The sequence below is a fragment of the Parus major genome, chromosome 1 (assembly GCF_001522545.3).
Source record: "Parus major isolate Abel chromosome 1, Parus_major1.1, whole genome shotgun sequence".
Classification (NCBI taxonomy): Eukaryota; Metazoa; Chordata; class Aves; order Passeriformes; family Paridae; genus Parus; species Parus major.
In genome coordinates, this window is record NC_031768.1 from 67273713 (window position 1) to 67298036 (window position 24324).

Genomic DNA, 24324 nt, shown 5'->3' on the forward strand with positions numbered 1-24324 from the left:
TGGCTGCCGCAGTTTCTGGAAACTTCGCCTCATTGTCATATTTAAAGCGGCGGAGGCGCCGCTGGGTCCCCTCCCCGTCCGCCCGCCCGCGCACGCTACGGGGACCGGCGGCCTCAGCAGCACCGGGAGCGAGCCGGGCAGAGCGGGGGCCTCCCTCTGGCGCCGGGGCCATGGCTGTGGTGGGCTTTGATTTGGGCTTCCAGAGCTGCTACATCGCAGTGGCGCGGGCCGGCGGCATCGAGACCGTCGCCAACGAGTTCAGCGACCGCTGCACGCCGTGAGTGAGGGGCGCGGGGGCGGGCGGGGGCCGGTCTGCGTCCGGCGGAGCGCCCGCCGTGGAGAAGGTGCTGGAAGTTTCGAGGTGGGGGATTCCCGCTGCGTGGGGCCAGCGCGTTCCCCGGCACTCGCCGCCTCCGTACGGGCTCCCGAGGGCTGCCGGGGGACAGGTATAGGGTGGCGGGGCCGGGCGGCAGCCCAGTGTGTGTCCCTGCGACCCACTGTGTGCCCTTCTACTCCCCTTCCCACCCCAACCCGCTATGTGCCGCTATCCCGTCACCCGCTGTGCCCCTATTCTGCCCCCCAGGTCCCCACCCGCTCCGTGGCACCCTGCCGGTCCCCACCCCCATGTCCCGGTCCCGACCCATTGTGTGTCCCTGTGCCCCGGAGCCGGGGCGCGTCCCGCGGGCACTGCCCGGGGCACGGAGCTCTGCGCGGGTCGTGGTGCGGCGGGCTGGCAGCGCCGGGAGAATCCCGTGGGGGCAGCCCGGGTTAAGTGGGACACGGGGGGAACACACTGCCGCTCATGCTGCGTAGGATGGGCTCTGCCAGCTGCTCCAGGGCAGCTGTCCTGTAGTCAGAGGTCAGGTATAGAAAGGCTCTGGCTCGAAGCAGGAGTTGAGTTGAGAAGTTAGAAGCAGCCATGCACAGACGGGTGGGGTGTAGTCCGGCTGTGAGCTCTGAATCGCGATCATCCCGTTTTGCCGTGTGGATAAGCCATTGTGAAAAGTCCTGGATTCGAGCCAGGGCTTTAAGGTGGATAAAAGACTTCCTGGAGTTTTTTTATTGCGAACTGGCCAGAATGGCACTTTGATGGAAAGACTTGGATGTTTTATCTGCGTTAGTAGAAAATGAATCCGTGACAGTTCTCAGTCGTGTTTGTTGTCCAGGACCGAGTTAATCGGCCGGTTGTTCTTTCCAGGTCGGTGGTTTCATTTGGATCCAAAAGCAGAGCTATTGGTGTTGCGGCTAAAAACCAGGTGGGTCATTTCCTGCTGCAAACTGTTGAAGTAGCTGTGGGTGTAAAGAGAGTTGGCTGGCTGCAGTTGGAGCCAGACAGCTTCAGTTTCTTGTTGAGCCTTTTATTTTAGAAATGCTGCACTGTGCTGCCATGCTTTCTTCAGAGAAATGTGGGATGTTTTTGCTAGAATGCTGCTGCTCCCTCTTTCATTAATATAATGCTTTCCAATTGAATATGTTCCTATTCTGACAAGTTAAGGTCACTGGTTTATTTTCCTAATGATTCCATACAGGATTTTCCTTGTACTCAAGTGAAAACATTTTAAATGCTGTATACAGATTCTTAAAATTAGATGTAAGGGGAGAGGATTGGCTCAGATTCTTGAAGCTATTTAGGGTCCCTTGCTACTTTTGGATTTGCTGTGAATTAAATGCCTCTGTTTTTGAAGGTGCAAGTCCTTATTTTGGGGTTGTTTGTTTTTTTTAGATGGAGGTGCTCTGAAAGATTGAATGTTTTCTTTGTTAAAGTAGCATTTTTCAGTTTAGAAGGAGACCTCAATTCCAACAAGTCTCAGAATAATGAAATGTAATGGTTAAATATATCCTTAGGTATTGTATGTTGTTACATAACTGCTGCCGGGAGATCAAGCATGCAGCCTCCGCTGGCCTGTGCATCTCTCTCATGTAGTAGAAGGACTGCAGTGGGTTTCCATGGAGAGAGCACTGAAGGAGACTTTATTCCACTGTAATAACACTCCTCTTAATTTTGAGTAGCCAAGGCAATACAAATACTTTAAATGTTAACAAGCACATGCACATTCAGTTACAGGTTAACATTTGGAGTAATGAAGTAAATACACTTTTTTTTTTTTCTCTTAAATTTAGTTTTAGCATTGCTGAGTTGACTGCTGATATTGTTACAAGCTGGAAACTAGTCTGATTCGTTTGTGAGCAAAAATGAGTTATTACTCAAAATGGGAAATTATCTGAATCCTGTGTACACTTGAGCACGTTTCAGTTGCGTTAGATTGTTCCAGTAGATGCTGTGGAAAACATGAAGTAAGCTGGGAGTGATGCAGATTCTCTCTTAGATTGCATTTACAACTGTGTATTTGCAGTGATGAACACCTGTGACTTTAGTTATCCTCAGACTAACCTGTATGATGCTGCTATATTGGGTGTTTCATGCTTGGCTCTCCTAGCAGTTGAAACTAAATATTTTTGCCAGGAAAAAGGAATGCGATACTTAAAATGATAAAAGATGATATATCGTTTATTTCTCTAGCTTAAAGTGGTCCAGTTTGTCTGATGACCTGAGATGTGAATTGTGTTTCTTTTATAAATATGGAAGTTTCCTGACATGGACTACTGAGAGTTACATTTTTGGTGTCCTGGGGTGTAGTAGCTACTTAAATCCAGGAGTACAACAATTATTTTCATTTGAAAAAAACAAACAAAAAAATCCCACAAAATAAAAAAAAAAAAAAGACATTTTGACTGGTGACCTCTACACTGTGATTTTGTGGGAGAGCTCAAATTATTCAAAGGTGCTCTCTAACATTTGAGAAACATTTGCTGCTGGAGCAAATTTTCAGAGAATTTCTGTTACCTTAGGTAAGTGTGGTAGCACTGGGGATGAGAAACAGTACATCAGTTAACAGACCATAATTCTCAACTTTCTTAATTGTGACTAAGCAGGAAGATATTAAAACATGCTACAGACCTAATGGCATACAATTACTCTAAAAATATCTGAAGATTGTTCTCTTAGAAAAGGCTTTGAGGTTAATTCTAAATTAGGCTATAAAAGCTGCCAGAGTGTTTGCGCTTCTCTGCCCACTACATGGTAATAATTCCTGCTGCTACGTTCTTCAGCCATACAGCTGTGAAATACATAGCATTCAAGTACTCTGAAGTTGTGACTATACAAATAAATGAAACCATGCTGGGAAATGATCTTGGACACATGAACCTAACTACTCAATCACATTAAAGTACTGGCATAGTTCCTGGCGTGATTTTTGGCCTGTGCTAATTTGTGCTAGTACCATTACTTGCTGAGCACTGTTTGGTGACTAGGATAAACCAAGGATGACTCTCAGCAGGGAGTCCAAGTGTGACATCTTTCTACAGACACAGCTGTCTGAAAGTTACTGTTTGTTAGTGGGAGTATGGCCTCCTTTTTTGTCAGGGAGCTTTTCTGTAGGAGAGCTCTCCTGGTTGAGTAGTTTTCTAATACAAGATAAGCTCAAATTCTTCGATTTCATGGTGGAAAATTTTACATGCAACAAAGAATTGATGCTTTTCTTTGATGGTAGTGAATGCTAGAAATACTTCTTGGTATGCTCAGCATTTGAGTTACCATGCTGTCTCTTGGTGCCTGCCTAAATCTCTATCCTGTAGATAATAACACACTTTTATTTCTCTCAAGTAAAATAGTATTAATTCTACTCAGAGATACTTGCATTATCTCTTACGCTGCTCTAGTTGTCTGTTTTCTGTTGTGCTTTGCAAGTCTGATAACGACTGTTTCTCTATTCACTTCCTTATACTGGGGAGCATGCATTGTAGTTTAGTATATACTTCAAGCTGATGTTAGCAAAAAAAGTTCCAAGTTATCTGTGCAGTGTATTCTTCTTTGGTCTAGTGCAAGAATTTGAGTTGCTGCTAGATGAATGTGAACAAGGAAGTGATGTGATTTCAGAGTAGCTCAGGGAGGAAAAAAGTAAGTATTGAAATGTATGTGGATGCTCAAACTTTGCATTTAGTAACCTGGAAAGCCCTTGTTTGCTCTGGTTTGGAGGGCCAGCTTACAAACAGAAACCACCTTCATATGTAGTTGCAGTCTTTAAACATTTGAATTATGTCTAAGTTCTGTCACCCGGTTGCAAGGTGAGTGGCTCAGTTAGCCAACACAGTCAGCAGCAGGGTGCCCCAGTGCAGTGCACAGGGGAGTTTCCCGAGCTGGGGGAATGGCACGGGGAGACAAGAGCTGCCAGAAGCCTGCAGCTCGAGTGCCAGTGGCTGATGAGACCTGGGTGGGGCCAGGAGCAGCAACAGCAGTTTCCCCCAAATATAACATAAGCCCTTAGGGGAGCACTGGTGACCAGGGTGTGGCACAGCAATGTGCAGGGGGGATACCGAGGTAGTGCCAGCCCAGGCAGGGAGCAGTGCTATCCCCTGGCAGAAAGCCACGGCCTCGCTCAGCTCCACACCCAGCACGGCTGGCACAGCTGCCCCGACAGCTCTGGCAGGAGCACGCTGCCACCCAGGTGCCACCTGCAGGGTGAGCCCTGCTCTCAGTGCCACTTCTGGGTGGCACCTGTGAGCACAGCTCTGGGAGGGTGCCCAGGTATTCTTCCACATAGTGACAGAACTCTGGCAGGACGTGAGTAGGCTGAGGACTATCAGGGGAGTGTGAGAGATTATATAGTGGAATTGCACTCTGCCTTCAGGACATGCCTGTGAGGCAGACAGGACACACAGAGGATTCCTTTCTCTCCTCTCCACCTGCTGGAAAACATTGACTTGAAGGGATAGGGAGCTATCTGTCACCAAGGTTAAATAGTCTATATCAAAACTGCTTCCCTGAAGAGGAAAAGACAGGTCATTGCCATAGGAAACTCCTTTTGGAAGGGAGCAGAAGGCCCAGTATGCTGGCTGGAACCACTTCTTAGGGAAGTCTGCTGTCTCTCTGGGGTCTAAGCTCCTACCCTGGTAGGGCCATCAGATCCATTATTGGTTTCTCAGAGTGAGGCAGCGAGGAGGTTGCACCTGGAAGTCCATGGGCAATCAGGAGAGAGAAATTGTGTTCTGTATCCTTCCAATTGCAGGAAGTGAAGGAGGAAAAGGGAAGAGCCAGCAGACCAATATCTGACCCTGATGCCACTGGCAGAATTTGGGGGCTTTGATCATGGGTCAGTTTACCTGACAGCAAGGACTGCTAGCAACAGGCAGGGTACACCTGTCTCAGAGGGGGAAAAGGATCTTTGCACAGGAACTGGCAGGGATCATTGAGAGCTTTAAACTGGATTTGGAGGAGGAAAAACATACAACCAAGTTTGCTAGAGATGAGCCTGGAGGGGTACCACAGCAGTGTTGGAGAGGGTGTTCTAGTGAGGTCCTTCACTCAGCTGCCCTGGTGGAGATGAATGGTCACATAGGCATTGGGGCTTCTCCTTTGCAAAAAAGTGGCAGGATCAATAGCCCAGCTGACGTGCATGTACATCAATGCCTGCAGCACAGGCAATAAAGGGGAGGAGCTGGACACCACTGTGCAGCAGTAAAATTCTGACACAGTTGCCATTGTAGAGATGTAGGGGGATGACTGGCACAACTGGGGTCCTACTCCTAACTGGTTAAAACTTGGCTGGATAGCCAGGCCCAGAGCATGATGGTGAATGGAATTAAATCCCACTGGCAGCTTATCACCAGTGGTGTTCCCCAAGGCTCAGTATTGGGGGCCAGCCCTATTTGATATTTCAATCAATGATCTGGAAGAGGGGATCAGGTACACCCTCAGTCAGTTTGGAGCTTAGGCCAGCTTGGACAGGAGTGTTGATCTGCTGGAGGGCAGGATGGCTCTACAGAAGGATCTGGACAGGCTGGATTGAAGGGTTGATGCCAATTGTGTGAGGTTCAATGAGTCCTGCCCTTGAGTCACAACAACCTCATATAACACTACAGGCTGAGGGCAGAGTGGCTGGGAATCTGCCTGGTGGAAAAACACTTGGGTGCCATTCAACAGTGGCTGAACATGATCTAGAGTGTCCCCAGGTGGCCAAAAGGCCAATCCTGGCCTTTATCAGCAATAGTGTGGCCAGCAGGAGCAGGGCAGGAATTGTCCCCCTTTACTCGGCACTGGTGAGGACCTCAAGTCCTGTTTGGTTTTGTGCCCCTCACTACAGGAAAGACACTGAGATGCTGGAGTGTGTCCAGAGAAGGGTGAAGGAGCTGGGAAAGGGTCTGGAGCGCAAGTCTGATGAGGAGCAGCTGAGGGAGCTGGGGGTGTTTAGACTGGAGAAGAATGTCAGGTGTGCCCTCATCACTATGTACAATAACCTAAAAGGAGCACAAGTTGCACCAGGGGAAGTTTAGATTGGCTATTAGGAACAATTTTTTTTCACCAGAATGTTTGTAAAGGTTTGTACATGGCATCCTGGGGAAGTGGTGGAGTCACTGTCCTTGGAGATATTTAAAAAGTGTGTGGATGTGGCTTTTGGGGACATTGGTGGACTTGGCTGTGTTAGGTAAATAACTGGGCTTGATCTGAAAGGCCTTTTCCAACTTAAATGATTCAATGATTGTAAATTAGTTGACTAAAAGAAGTGAGCTCTGTTGATCATGTTATTGTTCACCCAGTTGTGATGAGGTTTCGGAGATAGTTTCATAATCCTTAATAAGTAACAGTCTGGAAGTCTGTGTCTAACTTATTAATGAGCTGATAAAAAGTACCAGACAGTAATTACCAGTGTTAAATAAAACAGCTGTGACAAGGGAGAGAACGGTTGTCTAAAAACCAGACCTGTGCTTGGTGGCATACAGAGCACCACTGAACATTGCAGGCTGATTAAGAGTGGATTTCTAACTATCCTGTATTTCTTTACAGCAAATTACTCATGCCCACAACACTGTATCTAACTTCAAGAGATTCCATGGCCGTGCATTTAATGATCCTTTTGTTCAGAAGGAAAAAGAAAAGCTGAGCTATGATCTGGTTCCCATGAAGAATGGTGGAGTAGGAGTAAAGGTAAATCTGCAGTGTATCTTTCTGGGTTGTATAGCTAAATCTGAAGTCTTATATTTCAGCACCTAGTCATGAAAATAGGAGTTTCTTATAATTACCCTAAAGGTAGGTTGTTTTAATCTTTCTGCTAAGGAAGATCTCTTCTATGAATAGAAAGATTCATCTTTAAATAGTGGATGTTAACCTTCAAATTAAGGTTCATTTACAAATAATTGCTGAAATGCAAGTTTCCCTGTTGGCAAAGTGCACATCTAGCTTGAACACACTGGCAGAAAAATTGCTAAGATAATTACAAGGTCGTATGGTTTTACTTCAAAGTATGACTTTCTGTCACTTTTGTGTGGAATGCATTGCAGCAGTCTTACTAGGTGGTTTACAATTGCTGTAGAAAGTAGTTGGAACTCTTTAGAATAATTGCCATGAGTGGCAAGTGTGTCTGTAGTGGACTGCCTGGAGTCAGTTACTTGCAAAAAGGTCTTCAAACACAGCTCCTACCACACTGCAGGTGTGGTTCTTCCTTGCATTTCAAGGACTTCACTGATGTAATGTCAGCTTTTCTTAGAATAGGTGCAGTTAATAACATTGAGTCCATTTACAGAAATATGTACAATTACTGATAATGAAACCTTACTGGCATAACAGACAGCGCTGCCCTTAGCTTGAACTGGTCCCTCAAAACTTCAGTGTAGCTCAGTCCTGAACAGTGAATATATCACAGAATTACATACATTATGAGGAATCCTGGAAAAGTAGCTAAGCTTTACAAAAGAGATGCTTTTTCTTTTGCTGTTTGTGACTTGTGAGGTTAAGAGATAAATTCAGACAGAAATTACTGGTTTCCTTTAATCAGTGTGTGTAGGAGTCTTGTACTATATGAGAGTCTAGTGTTGGGAGAACACTACTACTTGGAGAACTCTCCTATTTTTCTTAGGTTGCTTGGAGAAAAAAATAGTATTTATTTCTCTTTAACTGTGGTTAAAAAGTTTTAATAATTGATTCAGTAACACTCAGTAAGACTGGGAGGTTCAGGGAACAATTTTTCTATTAAAACTGAAATGCCTGATTTTTCCCCAAATTGTACTGGCTGAATAAAAGAAGTGCTACTTTCAAGCATCAGTTGTAACATGTTGCTTTGCTTTATCATGGTCATGTATTCTATTGCATGATAAAAGTGGTGATTCAAGAATAACTTTTGCTAAGAGAACAATGAGTAAACTTTTTGCTGAGCCTTAAGTTTTTAGTTGTTTTATAGGTGAACTGCTGTTGTACAGTTCATCCTTTCCTTTCCTCATGTGTTTGAGCAGAAAAATAAAAATGCCAAGAGAAAGCAGGCAGCAAATAGTTCTGCACATTTTTTATATTTGGCATCAGTTTGAAATGGCAATTTTGCTTAATGATGTGCCACATTTTAAACTTATGTCACTTTTGGCCATTTTCTTCATCTATGGGATAGATACACTTCTTGATGTTTTAAGACGGTGAGAATGGAATTATTGCTTCTATAAACTCAAGTGGGAAATTAAATTGTAAACTGAAGTACTGCAATGGAATAATGAAGCATGTCATGAGTTGTACAGTATTAGCCAGCAGTGTATCAAAAAACATTAAATGTATGTAATTTTCCTCCAGCTAAACTAATGGAGTTATTTTACCTACTCTATCCAGGTCATGTACATGGATGAGGAGCACATCTTCAGTGTGGAACAGATTTCAGCTATGCTATTGACTAAATTAAAGGAGACTGCAGAGAGTAACCTGAAAAAGCCAGTAACAGACTGTGTTATTTCTGTAAGTAATTGTAGTGCGCAGGAACATTGTCTTTTAACTTCAGCTATCAAGGGCATTTTGTTTCTATTCAGGCAGAATAAGAAAAAGAGCTCTGCTAAGCACTTACAAAGGGATTAATCCTAACTAGCTTTAGCACTTTTGACTTAAAGAAATCCCAGGGCTGCTGCCATATTCCAGACACTGACTGTCTTCATGAACTCATTTGTTCTCTTGGAAATGTCTGAACCTTTGGACCCAAAATGTTTCTGTATCCAGGTATATACCCTTCTGGAGCAGCTTGTTTTCATGACTAAGCATATTAATTACTCATGAAAGTAAATCCTTACATTTGTGTTTTTTTCTGGAATTTAAAACAATTTGATAACAACTTTGATAAACAATTTCCTTTGTTGATTAAAATTTGCCCTCTGGCAGCTGAAAATTCTAGTTTCTGTCCTGTTTTATCTTTATCCTTTCAGCAAATTTTGTTTTGTTTTTTTCAATGTTAAGACTGCACAGAAAATAACCTCAGATCAAGAACAGTCATTCCATTACAAAGCCCCGAGTATAAAATAACACCTGCCTCTCTGTTCTCAATGACTCTGAACAAGTCTGTCTCATGTTGCATCTAGGAATATTTAGCTCTGTTATTATTAGAAATGTTGATTCTCCAGTTGAAACCTGGAAAGCTAGTTCTTCATTTGTCCCTGGTTGGGGGGTGACATCAGAAGGCACTGTCCAATGCCAGTGCTAGAGATCTCTAGAAGATTTTCAACAACATATTCCTTCAGAATTTCTTAGCACTTCTTGCCCAAAGTAAAACTATTTTTCTGCCAAAATAGATTCTCTTCATTTGTTATCCCTTATTTCTTTGCATCTCTGACATCTGTAGTATTGCTGTATGTTTTTAGTTCACTCTTTCCTGTTTTGGACAGGAGTATACCTGCTAGTTGTGATGAAAGTATTCCATGTCACTGTCTTCATAATATCCAGTTTCATATTTTGGGCCAGCATAATGTTATTAGCATTTGTATACAAATAACTCATTTGTTTCTTGCTAGTGCGTACTCATGTAAGCTAGCTAATGCTGGTTTAATTCCATCTCTGAATAGAATATTTAACATGTCAATTAAGTATGGTAGCTGCATTTTAGAGGCTTACGGTATGTGTCTTCCTCAAAGAGGAGGAAAAGATACAATTTTTTAATTAATACTTTAAAATAAATAGTGTAATGTCTCATTTTCTGGAAATAACTTTGTATTCTCGCCTACTTTCTTCAGGTTCCATCATTTTTCACAGATGCTGAAAGGAGGTCCCTTCTAGATGCAGCTCAGATTGTTGGTCTAAATTGTCTTAGATTAATGAATGACATGACAGCAGGTAAGTAGGATTAAATAACAGTTCCTGCAAGTGGCAGATGGGACAGAGCGTGCATTTAATTACTGTAAGAAAAATGACTGACTTGAAAAGGCAAATATGAGACATAAATATTTAACTTGCTGTTCTTTTTTCGTTTAAGGCCTTCTGTGTGAAGGGGTAGATGAGATCAAGCTCCATTGATCTCCCTGAGCACTTATTTAGGAGTCACTGTGTGTGCCTGCTATACTTGTTCATTTAGTGTACTGCCCAGATGCACAGTTGCAGGATTTAGACACTTTTAAAGGAAGTTCCTTGATTAAACATCAACACCTCATAACTTCCAAGGCCTTTTTTTTTTTTTCAGTATAGTCAGGGTTTTAAACAGATGCACGGCACTGCTGACTGTTTACACAGCTCTCAGACAAAACTTCCCAGCTTGGGAGATACTCACTATAAATGGAAAACTGTGTTTGGGCTTTGTTGTTAAGATGTTCTATGTTTTTGGTTACTTTGTAAGTAAAAAAAAAAAAACAAAAAACAAAACCCAAAACACCCAAAAAATGGTTAGGGACTATTTACATGACTAAAGCAGTATGTTATACTTTTCTTTACACAGATTAATGGAATAAAGCTTCCATGAAGATAGTGTATCTTGGACAGGTGTATGTCTGGATTTGTCTTGATGCTTTTGATTGTATAGCATAATATTCACAGGGGTGTGATGGCATGCCACTGGAAACTAGGGATTGTGTGGATAATATCTGACACTTCTTTTGCAGTGGCTCTGAATTACGGAATTTATAAACAAGACCTTCCAGCTCCTGAAGAGAAGCCACGGATAGTTGTGTTTGTTGATATGGGACATTCTGCATTTCAAGTATCAGCCTGTGCATTCAACAAGAGTAAACTGAAGGTAATAAGATTAAATGAAGATAAAAGGGTTTATAAGCAATTAGAATTAAATAGCCTGCCAATCTTCCTTTTTTTTTTTTTTTTTTAAATTCTGAAATAATTTAATGCATGGAAAGTGGCAACTAGTCAAAAGGTGAAGGTTTTCATCAGTGTCCTTCATTTTGTTAGAATTGCTTCAAACAGGTTGTGAATTTCTTGCAATATACAAATATAAGATATATAATACAAGTGCTATAATTTATTTTGTTTTATCTAAATGTGTGTGTAAGGATTAAAATTTTGAATACTTCAGATTGTCACTTTGTTACTTTTTTTTTTACATTTCCTCTGTGAAAGTAAAGATCAATTTTTGGCTGATGTAGTTGTGCATTGGAAGATAGGCTGACCTGTCCCCAACATTTTTTTTTTGAAGCAAGGACTTGCTGATACTGGAAGACTGCTATTCTCTTTGATTTTATTAGTGTAAAACTAAATAATTGTGTTTTTTAAACCAGGTACTTGGCACAGCATTTGACCCTTTCCTTGGTGGGAGAAACTTTGATGGAAAGCTGGTAGATTACTTTTGTGCAGAAATAAAATCAAAGTATAAACTGGATCCAAAAACCAAAGTTCGGGCTCTTCTTCGTCTGTATCAGGAATGTGAGAAACTGAAGAAACTCATGAGTTCAAATAGCACAGACATTCCCCTAAATATTGAGTGTTTCATGAATGATACTGATGTATCTGGAAAAATGAACAGGTGAGTTCTGTACAAGACAGTCATTTGCTTTGGTGGCCAATTTTTTTAAACAAGTGTTTCTTTCTACATTTGAAAGAAACTTAACACACTAAAATTAAGTCTAAGTCCCAAATAGCTGTGGCATTTTTGTAAAGCCAGAAGAGCTAAGGCTGGGAAATGTGATATTCAGCTATTTGAGTAATGTTTCAGTGCAATAAAGCATGCATGAGAAGATTGGATTCTTTTTGTAGAATGCATTCTTAAAACCATGGATTGATGCATGCAAACCAGAGAGTTGGCTGCATATTTAGACCTTCTGCATTGCATATTTTAGGTAACCTAAATCCCATACTGCTGTTAAGACAGCAACAATTTAAGCTTTGTTTCTTCTCTTCTCAGTGTAGTGTGTATATTGGTAGAGAAAAGGAGGGCAGAAACAGTGCTTATGGGTGCTGACTTGATTATGGTCCAAGTGCAAATGAAGTGTGTCTCTCTGTCTCTTGCACATGGTCACAGGCATGGCTTCATTTATTAGTTTATTAGTTCTGTAGCTACTGCTAAGAGTGGTGGGTTCTTTTTCTTTCAGTATTTAGGCAACAGTTTTTCATTTTAAAGGAAGTGTCAGTGTTTTTTTGATTTCTTATCTGTAACCTCTGCTCTGAGGCAAATACATAGCAGCTGCCCAAACAAAACCTTTATCTTATTTAACTACATTGGTAGTGGCTTAGGAAAATTTATAAGCAGCTGTTTGTGTACTGCCTTGTCTACGGTTGCCACTTTGGCCTACTCACAGGAGTTTAAGTCTCTGCAGTGTAGTTAACTAACCTAGTCAGCATCAGTTTGGAAACAAATACCAGGCAAGGTTCCTGTGGGGCATTCTTTAGTTAATTCTGTTTTTTTTCCTTAGGTCACAATTTGAGGAATTGTGTGCTGATCTGCTGCAAAGGATAGAGATGCCTCTGCTTTCATTAATGGAACAAACACAACTGAAAGTGGAAGACGTAAATGCTGTAGAGATTGTGGGAGGAGCAACCCGTATTCCTGCTGTCAAAGAGAGGATTGCTAAATTCTTTGGCAAGGATGTCAGTACAACACTGAATGCAGATGAAGCCATAGCTAGGGGCTGTGCTCTGCAGGTATAGTACTGGCAATACTTGATGAAATTAAAAGATGTATTTCTTAGTAGCATTTCTGTAAAGATCTATTCAGGCAGTTATGAAAAATTGTAGAAGTAATCTATTTGAAGTTCTCAAGGAAATATACCTGTTTGCTAGGTTTTTTCATGGGACTGTGCTATTTAAATAGTCCAGAGTACTCCTCTCTGGTGCAGTACTCTATTGAAGTACCTTATTGCAGGGTGTATTCTGTAAGCAGCCCACTCTCTTCTTCAGAAGAACACAATCTAGAGATCTTAAATGGAAAAAAAAAACTTAAGTTGTTGTCAAGCTGAAAGATATTTTTATTCAACAAGGTATGAGGAGTATGTATGGAGAGCCCAAACTACTGCAAGTTTGACTTTCCTGGTATCCAACTTGCCATCAATGTGAAACGAGCTTTATTCTGTCTCCCTCCCATTTTTACTGTTTCCAACTATATCTTACAAACAAACCACTCACTCTGTGTTCTTCCTTTTCCCCTTTAACTTGTCTTATTTCACCCTCTTCTCTTTGACAGTTTCTTTACTCCATCTCACTAACAGCTTCCCATTGCCAGCATTCAGTTGTGTTCCAGGAAAGAAGCAGGACCCTTTAGATAATCACTTCTTTTAGGGCTAAGCAGTGCAGCATTACCATTTTTTATACTCTTGCTATTTTCTTGAAGTGTTATACTCACAAGCTACAAAAGGCCTGTTAACACAGCACATAAACACTTGTGTGTGAGATTATCTCTCATAGTGCATTGAAATTGGGTATTGAAATAGTTCTGCCTAATAAAATCAATACCACTCTCACTTTTTTTGCTGTCTTGGCTAGTGGAGTGGAAGAGTAAACCAGCTTTAATGCAAGTGTTTTTGTTGTTTTTTTGTTTTTTTAGTGTGCCATTCTTTCTCCAGCGTTTAAAGTGAGAGAATTTTCTGTGACAGATGCTACACCTTTTCCAATATCTCTGCTGTGGAATACAGAAGCAGAGGACACTGAAGGGTAGGTAGCTCAGACTACCATTCTATTAAGCTTTTGACCTTCATAATTCAGGGATAATGTTCTTGCTTGCATTTAAATTAGAATCTTGGCATTCTCATATAGAAAACTCACAGGCCATGTTCCAGAGGTGGTTGAGAGGGTAGATTGTAAAGACATAGCTTGAAATTTTAACTGTAATTCCTCATTGGTAAAAATATAAGGATTGAAAAAAAGTGAGCGAAAGAGCTGCCAAGTATTTTCTTGTCTTGCACTACTTTTATTTGGTTGTCAGGATTAGGAATATAAAGCTAATGAGATCGGTGCCTGGGTTCTGATTCTACTTTGCCTTCTGGCTTTTTTTTTTACTCAAGGTGCTCCCTACACCTGTTTGAGATTCTTGATTTATTAGTAATGTTATGTACTATGGGAATATTGTGAGCTTATATGGATGCTATTTATCTGACAGAAGCAAGAATTTAACACCTAGCAAAAGTTTAAACATTTGTAAGAGTAAGTCTCTTACGACTGACATCTGTTACTAACTGTGCTGTGCCTGTGGGAAATGCAATTGCTTTCTAAGATGTAAAGAGCTCCAAGTTCAACTTGTGGAAAAATCATAATTCTAGAGGGATCTGTTCATACCTTTTTTGTTCTTTGTAGTTCAGCCTTTTTTATTTCCTGTCTGTTTTCTGTGGAGGTGCAGGGCCTAATTGTTCTGTCACTTGTGAGAGCAGCCTGTGGGTTCATGTTCTAGGTTAAAGCTCTCACTTTCTCTCATCTAGGTTTTTAGTGGAGATCTTCCACAGTTAGGAGACAAAACTTAGTTGGAAATTAGAATCAGGTTGGCATAATGGCGGACATGCTGTAGAACACAAAGTAAAGCTGGTTGTTTTTCTGTCATGTTGAGGAAAGAATAATAATCCAGTGTCAGGGTTCTCAACTGAGCCGTGGAACATAAATGAGCAAGGAATTAACAGGGCTATAATTATCCCTTTGACACTAAGGAAGGGTGCAAATTATTATTCAAAATATACTATTCCAAGCTCAAATAGTGGAATATGGCAAGTTCTCATTACAGTAGAGAACAGTAAATCCTTTTCCCATGCAGTACAGTAGTGAAATATCTTTATTGGAATTGTTCAGAAGGGCAAATGTGTCAAAACATGATGTTCCTCTAAAGAGTTCTGACCCTATATCAAAACCTTTCAGCTCAAATACACTGCTAAAAGTGATATTTTTCCCTTAATTACAGAGTTCATGAGGTCTTCAGCAGAAATCATGCAGCACCCTTCTCTAAGGTACTTACATTCTATAGGAAAGGTCCATTTGAGCTAGAAGCTTTTTATTCTGATCCTAATGGAGTCCCATATCCTGAATCAAGAATTGGTAAGTAATTGTCCTGGAAATGGTGTTGTCTCCAATAGAATGATTTGACATCAAATAGTAACTGTTTTGCAGTATGGTTATGATGTTTAGATTCAGGTTTTTGTCTCTGAAGGACTCAGAATTTTCCCATTCCTGGGGCTACTGGATTGGTATTTTTTTATTTTTCTTGCTTATAATATTACTTAGGCTAAACAAAGAAATGAGGGGAAGCAAATGAATGCCTACAACTAAAATGTGGTTATCACTACAAAAGATAGCTTTGTAACGTTTTAAATCTTCTTTTCTGCTTATCACTGAAGCAAGCTAGGAACAATTGAAAAATATGTCCTGTATATTAAAAAAAAGCATGTCTTGAATAACTACTTGTTGTTTTTTACCTATACCTTCTGGAATTGACATAATGTTGAATAACTTCTAATCAAAGCAGTCTGAAATAGTGGCAGCTACAAGACTGCAGTATTGATTTGTCTGTGTAACATTTCTAAGCAGCTCTTTCATACTTTCTGACAAATTGCAGCACTTGACAGTGTTGATGCTTATAAAGAGCTTACAACATGGCTAGTTAGAAGAAGATTGTGATGGTAAAGACATGCCAATTAAGTAATTGTTCTTGAGTTCTAAACATGCAATTAAATGTTGCATGTTTGCATACCATATATTTTGAAAAATCAGCACAATGGAGAGGGACTTATTACAAGCACAAGTAGTGACAGTACAAGGGGGGATAGCTTTAAAAACTGCAAGAGAGCAGGTTTAGATCAGATATTAGGAGCAAATTCTTTGCTCTGAGGGTGGTGAGGCACTGGAATAGGTTTCCCTGACAAGTTGTGGATGCCCCATCCTTGGAGGTATTCAAGGCCATGTTGGATGAGGCCCTGAACAACCTGGTTTAATGAGAGACAGGAGGTTTCGAGCTCGATCTTTAAGGTTGCTTCCAGCCCAGGCCATTCTATGATTCTCTGATGGTATTCTGTAGTTACAGAAACATCAGATTTCCTTTTGTGGTTAACTCTTACCATGAAGACTGATGGTGGGTTTGTCTGTTCAATTTAAAGTGGCTTTTACGAATGAGAAGCTATGTAACTGCTGTTCTGGTAAGAACAGAACCGAAGAACAGATTTGTTTCAACTCAGCTGCCAATTAATTCTTTGATCAGAACAGAGTTATTAGTATGACTAATGGGTGAAGTAGTAGTTCTAATGAGACTCGCAAAAGGGAGAACAGGTCATACAACTCCAGTATTATTGGTTGTAAAAGACGGAGGATTACATTTTACAGGCAGGTAAAAGCTTGTGTGCTTTTGATCTAGATCTGAGGCTGAAGGAATGGTGTGTGCAAATGTGTATGTTTGGTCTTGGGGAACTTGTACTTTGCAGCTAAGTGAGCAATCTGGTCTCCAGGTCACTCTTTTGATGATTGGAAATAAGGGAAAATGTCTGCTGTTAATGTCAAGGACATTGGATTCTTCATTTACTGTTGAACTAATTCTCTGTCTATAAGTTTCACAACACTTGTTTCAAATATTACAGTAGTTACAGAACAGTTAGGTTCTGCCTTGGAATAAAAGGTAATGACAGACTTGCATGGATGTTAGAAGCTGTAAGGAAAGCCTCTAGAAATAGTTTCTGTGTTGGGCAGTTACTTACATTAGAAAGGCACCATTTAATATTGGCATTAGACTAAGCCCTTCAGTAGGTTCTTCCAGCTTTCTTTCAACTAGTAACACAGATAGCACCAGTTTTGTATTTACTCTGTATTAGTGGTGTCAGGAGAACCTACTGTTTTATTTATAAGGTGAAGTTGCCTGAAAAGCAGTGTACTTTGGTTTCGCTGGGTTTTTTTTTCCTGGTAGCACTGATTTAATTTGAGGGACTGTGAGGTTAGCACAGAGGTGTCATCAAATATTTAGAAAACAGATTGTCTATGAAAAAGGGAGATGTCTTTCTGGCTCTGTAATATTACCTACTTAATTCCACTGTGTGAGTTTTGATTCTTTTGGTTTTAGGTAGGTATGTTATCCAGAATGTGGCAGCCCAGAAAGACGGAGAGAAGTCTAAAGTCAAAGTGAAAGTCCGTGTCAATACTCATGGCATTTTCAGTGTGTCCACTGCATCTATGGTAGAACCAGTTAAAAGTGAAGAGTGTGAAGATGTCAGTGTTGAAACTGAAGTGGAAGCTCAGGACCAGAGGCCTATTGAAAACTTCAGTGATGTAAGTTGGCCTTTCTTGTGTGTGAATGTCCTTCCTGATTGATGAGTGTTCTGCTGTTCCATACTCTGGAAGAAAAATACCTTCCTCTAAGGAAGCAAAAGAAGATTAATTTTAAGATGTGTGTAGCTGTCAGGAAATGCCTTTACAAGAACAGGAGACATTTGTGGTATCTTGGAAGTGTGGATTTCAAAATCAGTTATTGTGTGAAGTGCCAAACAGCAGCAGGTCGGTGTTTGAGGGTGGGGTTGCTTACAGCTGCCGTAGTTATCCAACTGTTCCAAGCAGGAAAACTAGATTTGGATTGTTAATCATCCATATACTTTGTGTTGAAAGGATTTGTATGTAATCCTTTGTATCAGTAAAGTTTTTTGAAACTTTCTGTGAAAGGGAAAGCCAAGTTGTTTTTGACAGCACTGAAGGAGAGGGGAACACTGGGGAATAGTGCACATTGTTATAGTCTACTTCATGTTTTAATAGTTTTCTGAGGGGGAAAAACTTAAACATTATGATTCAATAAATTAAAAGCCCCTTTTTGTAAGACAAAGTGGTAGCATGTGCACACACACACACAAGTATTGTGCAGCAAGCCTGGCACTGGTAACATTTTCATGAAGTCCTTCTGAACTTGCACCTAGTCTGTATCTCCATAGCTGAAGCGTGTGTTTTTCTGCGTGTGCACAAAATGCTTTGTAGGGCACTTTGTACCGTATGTGCGTCAGAAGTGAAGTGCCCTATAGTTAAATGCAAGTGCACATGCCTTCTACATCCTTTGTGCCTGGGCTTTCATTTCAGAAAAATATCCAGCAAGAGAACAGTGAGGCTGGAACACAGTCCCAGGTACAAACTGATGGTCAGCAAACGTCACAGTCTCCCCCTTCATCAGAACCTCCCTCTGAAGAAAACAAAATCCCAGATGTCAAGAAAGTGAGTGACCCTTTAACTCTGTTGAAAATGTTATGCTATATGATGGCTTTTAAAATGGTAACATATTTCAGGAAAAGTAAGGAACTTGGTGTTGGAGCCTTTTTCATTTTCACATCTTTACTATAGTGAAAAGTAATGTCTGTATCTTGTAATGGTTTTTGTACAGAGTTTGCAAAAGGATTCCTGCAAGAAGCCTTTCTTTACCTGTCTTCTTGCAGTGTTGTGCAACTAGTTTATTTGGGTTGCAGACATTTCAATTTAAGCAGCAATTAGAGGCCAAGCTTATTAGGCCTGCTGAGGGAAGCTGGGATTAGGAATTAGTAAACCTTAAAGGAAATATTCAGTGTGAAGCATTTGTTTGCATGTTATTGCTAGTGATTTGGTTTTTTCATCTGTATGAGATGAAAAATGCTTTGGGTTAAAATCTTAACTACTATCAGCATCATTAGTTACAGATGGACACTTCTGGAAAATCTGCAAACACACCATGTATCTGAGCAATGTCCTTGCTGTAGCTCTGTGCTTACTGTCTGGGAAACAGACTGTAAGGACACTAGGATAGGAGATGGAATCCCCAAAAAGAAAGTGCCTCATGAGTATATTTTGAAGATTTTAAAAGAACATGGAAAAACCTTTGTGTGTTCTTCCTCTGAATGTATCTTTCATTATAGCAGTACTATATCAGAAAGAAGTCAGGAAAATTATCTTATTTTTCTTCTTTCTAACTCAGACAAATGAGAAGAAAGGTGATCAGCCCCCAGAAGCTAAAAAACCCAAGATAAAAGTGAAGAATGTGGAACTACCCATTGAAGCTAACTTGGTTTGGCAGTTAGGAAAAGATCTCCTCAATATGTATATTGAAACAGAGGTGAGTTAGTGTGGTTTAGACTGCTTTCTTGTGTGCAGTTGTTAACCATTCACCTGCTTCTAAAGGCAACCTCTGTTCTTGTACTGTCACCCTGGAGCTCAGTTAACAATCAGCTAACATACTGTGTGCCTTCTAACACGTAATTGACAAATATTTATCAGAAAGATTGAAGTGTTCTTTATAGCAATTAGTATCAGAGCACTGATCCATGGAATGACATCACAGATTAATTTAAACTGTTGTAATCCAGAGAAGTGCAACCCATTTCTTCAGATGAGCCCACTGCATAATAATGAGAATTTCAACAGTTAGATGAGCCAAGGCCTCTGGGAGATTTTACGGGAGCTGTACTTCATAGAATGAATGCTGTTTGGACATTGTTATTTTTTAATTAAAATATTTTCTGTGGTATACAGGGAAAGATGATTATGCAAGATAAACTGGAGAAAGAAAGAAATGATGCAAAGAATGCAGTGGAGGAATATGTATATGAGTTCAGGGACAAGTTGTCTGGACCATATGAAAAGTTTGTTTGTGAAAAGGTAGGTTATGGTTTCAGGAACTTTTCTGAAAGTGATGATACCAAATATCTGTTTTGTATACCTTGGTTAAGCTTTCCCAAAGCCACCCTGGATATAACTGCAAAACCAGAACTTCATTTGAATGATGGCGGTGACTAATCCAGAATTATGTTTAGGCATATCAAATACACATCTCTGAAAACAGGTTTTGTCACAAATGGAGTAAAGTTTTGCTTCCAATTGAAGCTGGTGACTGGAAGGGGTACCTGTATTGCTTTATGTGTAACCAAAACCGTGAATTAGAGTTGTATCCCAAGCATTGGCCTAATCAAGGACAAAAGTCTATAAATGCTGCCTTTGTTGTAGATGTAGATTCTCAGTCTTGAAGCTGTCATGGTTTAAGTAACTTAATTAGGCAAAAGTTGCGGTGGAAGTTAAATTTTTGTTCAGGAGGCAAAGGATTAATGTGTATATTTACCTCTGTTGTGTTAATTCAAGGCAAACATGGTTGATGGGTGTGTATTTTGATGTTTGATGTGTTGAATTATATTGACATGCAGGATCTGCAGGGGTTCTCTGCTCTCCTAGCAGAGACAGAAGGCTGGCTGTATGAAGAGGGTGAGGATGAAGCAAAGCAGGTGTATGTAGAAAAATTGGAGGATTTAAAGGTAGGCCTGTTAATATGCCCAAAAAAAGCAAGATTTCCAAAACATTGTGCTGACCAGCAGTAATGAATGTTAATGAATCATATAAACACATAGAAATTGCTTTTTCTAGAAATTGGGTACTCCAATTGAAATGCGTTATCAAGAAGCAGAGGAACGACCAAGGCTATTACAAGAATTGGGACACAGGCTCCAATACTATGCTACAATAGCTGGGGAATTCAGGAATAAAGTAAGTGGCCTTTTTTTTTTAACCACAGTGCTTCAGTGAGGCTCGTTGGCTGGAGGGGCTTCAAATGCACTGTCAGATGAGCTGTGATCTACTTTATATAGGTCACAAATTTAACACCAGAAATGTTTCCCAGTACTCAAAAAATCTCACACAGTGTCATATCTTCAGTTGCTTGATACTTCTGGATGTTTTCAGGCTGAAGAGGGTGTTCTGATAAAGAGTTTAGACTTGTGATCTGATTGACCTTTAAAAAACTGATCTGACTGTGTTTTAGAAATGTGCTCCTCTTCCGGCTCTTTCAGGGACAAGAATTATTGTATGGTGAGAAGCATTAGTGTAAAACGTAGCTGCAGATAAAGTAAAAACCACAATTTTATTATATGTGGGGTTTTGGTGCTTGGTTTTTTGTGTGCTTTTTGTTGTTGGGGTTTTTTTCCCCCATTGGTATTTGTAGATTTTATTCTTGACAAGCATTCCTGTCTGAGAATTTGCTCCTTGGATTTCAACTTAAAGAATTTTAACAGGACAGCTCACAACACTCAGACTAATTCAATCTGAGACTTAGCATCAAAAACAATTATGTCCTCACAGCTATACATTACAAAATTAAATAAAATCATCAGTAGTGTTATACATGAAATAACTAGCATCATTGTAAGTAGTATATTTAAAACTTGGTTTTATATAAGAATTCTAAATATGGATTCATTGGTTATGTTGCTGGGCAGGTCCTTCTCCTGATAGTAGTTAATTGTGTAACTGTGGCATTGTAGGGAATGCTAAAGTTGAAAACTCTGATCCTTCTGTACCTCAGAATGTCAATGTCTAAACTGCATTGGGCACAGGTAGCCCTTGCAGAATGGGAAGGAATTTTTTTTTGTATCAGCTTTGTTAAGAATGTTACATTTTATTGCATGACCTTTTTGTGAAGCCTTTATGCCCTCTGTGAACCAGATTTCTTGTTCATTTGGGTAAAGGAAGCTTTATATTGCCATCTGTATGTCCTTTGTCTCTTGCTATAATGGATCTCCCTTGTGGCTACTCTCTATTTATTTTGACCATTGGAAGATATTTACAAGTTATAAATCATTGAGATAGACTTGTTGGCATAACTTGATTACATTGTCAACACTTGACATTATTAACTAATACAACATGTTTGTATTTGGACAGGATGAGAAGTACATCCATATTGATGAGATGGAAATGATGAAAGTAGAGAAGTGTGTTAGTGAAGTGGTAGAGTGGATGAATAATGCTGTAAGTGCACAGGCTAAGAAGAGCTTAGATCAGGATCCAGCTGTGCATTCAAGTGAAATTAAGGCAAAGCTACAGGTAAGTACCATAAGAAACTATCTTTAGAGGTTGATGCTAAAAGTAGACTGGTACCTGTGCTTTTTGTCTTCCCCAGTTTGATCTTGCTGCTATAGTGTTCTTGAAAGCTACGGAGTGTGGAAAGGAGGCAATCCAGTAGAAAGCAGAGGAGCTCCTATGCACGGTATACAACCTGTGGAGCACCCTGATGTTTTGTCTTTCAGTCACCTTGAAAACTCAGGTTGTTTACCAGTGTTTTCCTGAGAGACAAAGTAGTATTGAAAAAAAAAATGTAAAATCCAAAATACCTAGTTGTACTTTGCCCACAGAATGTCAGAAAGTATACCAATTAACTTATTTTAGGGTACAAATAAGTACTTGTCAGTTTGGACTCAGGGAAATGAATGCAGAAGCCAATTTCAAGCAGTCTTTTGGACACAGGACTTTTCACACTGATGAAGCTGGTGGCTTCTTTATATATACATATAGATAGATATATATATATAATCTGCCCACATCTTTTCCATTTTTTTTAGGAGTTAAACAATGTCTGTGAGCCTGTTGTGACACAACCAAAACCAAAAGTTGACTCTCCTAAGGAGGAAAACCCATTAAGTGAACAGAGTGATTATAAAACTGAAGACATGGGAGAAGATGACAAAAATTCTGAAATGCCTCAGCAAAATGGTGAATGTCATCCAAGTGATCAAAACACCATTAACATGGACCTGGACTAAGCCACTGCACTTGCAGCAATTTCATCCCATGACAGAAGATGTTTTGGCTGTCATATGTGATGGGGGTGGGAATGCATTGTTTTGGAAACTATTTATATTTTTTTTCTTAAGACTTGTCTGGGATGTGTTATGTTGTGGGAGGAAGAATAGTAATAGTGTTGGTCATGACTATCCTAAAAGGAAAATTGCCTTGGTAACTTTCAGATTCCTGTGGAATTGTGAGTTCATACTAAGCTTCTGTGCAGTATTTAACCATTTGCATCACTAAAGATGAAAAGAAGCTCTTGCTTTGAAATGTACTGCTCCTTTAAAAGGTTGTAATCGAAACACTCGTAGGCATTTGTAGATGCCAAGGTAGTTTTCTTTTGTCTGGACATCTAATTGGGTATGTCAGAAAAAGCCAGTGTCCGTCCCCTTCATAAGGACTTTGCAGAAGAAATCCTTCTGTCCTGAGGTTTTTGATTGTTGCAGTCCAAAGTACTTATCAGGTAATGAGATGGTGAAATGTGTTAGTAGCATGCAGAAACGCTTACGTTTCATCTCTTGCGAAACAATACATTTTTCATGTGGGGTACATAAAATGAAGGAAATGCTAATTCTGTTAGTGTTATTGTGAAGCTTTTTAATGAGCTTTGAAATAAAGTTCATTTTACTGCTATCTCCTGACCTCTTGAGTTTAACTGTTTTCAGTATTTCTGCTCCAAGTGTTGCCCTCCTCACAGCTTGGCAGGCCATTGCTTTGCGTTCCTGTGCAGGAGTCATGAACACACTTAAAACTCTCACACTTGGCACAGATCCAGTTGTACAGTGAGATAAATGTAATTCAGCCCCTTAATGAGTTATGCCTCTTTCTTTTCTTTGGCTCAAGGGTTGTACACACCTGAAAGAACCTGGAAACTTCACAGATGGTAGAGCATAGGACAGTGTTTGTAACTGATGCCTATATAATTTGGGTTACACGGTGCTCATGTGGCTTGAGTTACAAGATAGCAGTATAACCTGGTGTATCTATATAACCTGATAACAATATAAGCTGAATCATAGCTTTTTGTACCTATATAACCTGAATAATAATTTTTATACCTCTATAACCTGATATTAATAGCTTTCTATACCATGTAATAGCTAGTGTATGGTTAACTAGTTGCTTAATGCTGAATAGACAAAAAGGAAGGAAAAAACTCTCCAGATAGATGGCTTTAGAGGTAGATAAGTGTAGTACTAATGAGAAATTGGCAAATATAAAGCCAATTAGCAGCAAAACAGAATTTAGGCCGGTTAAGACCAGACAGACCAAGGAACACTGTAACTGTGCATACTCCAAAGACAAAGTTGAAAAGTTCAGATGCGAAGATGACCTTGGAAGCCTTCATCAAAGACGCCTGAATTGGGGAGGCACTAATGCAGTGTGAAAGAACTATCTAATAACCATGAGATCATACCATGTCAATTAGTTCTGGCACTGAATGTGATGATGTTGCAGTGACACGGTGATATTAAGCAGTACTTACTGTATAGATACAACACAGCACTTCACAAAGTGAAGTGGGTGAGTCAGGTGGAGACATCCCCCTCACCACCAGCTCTGCAAGAAACAATACCAGCTCT

At 40.2% G+C, this 24324-nt stretch overlaps 1 protein-coding gene across 4 annotated transcripts; it reads left to right on the forward strand.

Moving 5' to 3' along the window:
* On the forward strand, nt 1-23382 carry HSPH1 (heat shock protein family H (Hsp110) member 1). Of its 4 annotated transcripts, none has more exons than XM_015640345.3 (18): nt 2-277; nt 1199-1256; nt 6845-6985; nt 8648-8770; nt 10030-10129; nt 10888-11021; nt 11515-11759; nt 12646-12874; nt 13773-13879; nt 15111-15244; nt 17250-17455; nt 18248-18379; nt 19110-19247; nt 19664-19789; nt 20329-20436; nt 20546-20665; nt 21839-22000; nt 22516-23133. In XM_015640345.3, exons 1-18 carry the CDS (start codon nt 171-173, stop codon nt 22714-22716), a joined length of 2571 nt encoding a protein of 856 aa, XP_015495831.1. In that variant the 5' UTR covers nt 2-170; the 3' UTR covers nt 22717-23133. The 4 variants fall into 4 exon arrangements, with proteins under 4 accessions (XP_015495848.1, XP_015495831.1, XP_015495840.1 ...); XM_015640343.3 differs by lacking the exon at nt 2-277 and adding an exon at nt 808-1032 and having other exon boundaries at nt 22516-23382; XM_015640362.2 differs by lacking the exon at nt 18248-18379 and having other exon boundaries at nt 1-277; nt 22516-23382.
* The last annotated feature ends 942 nt before the right edge of the window (nt 23383-24324 follow it).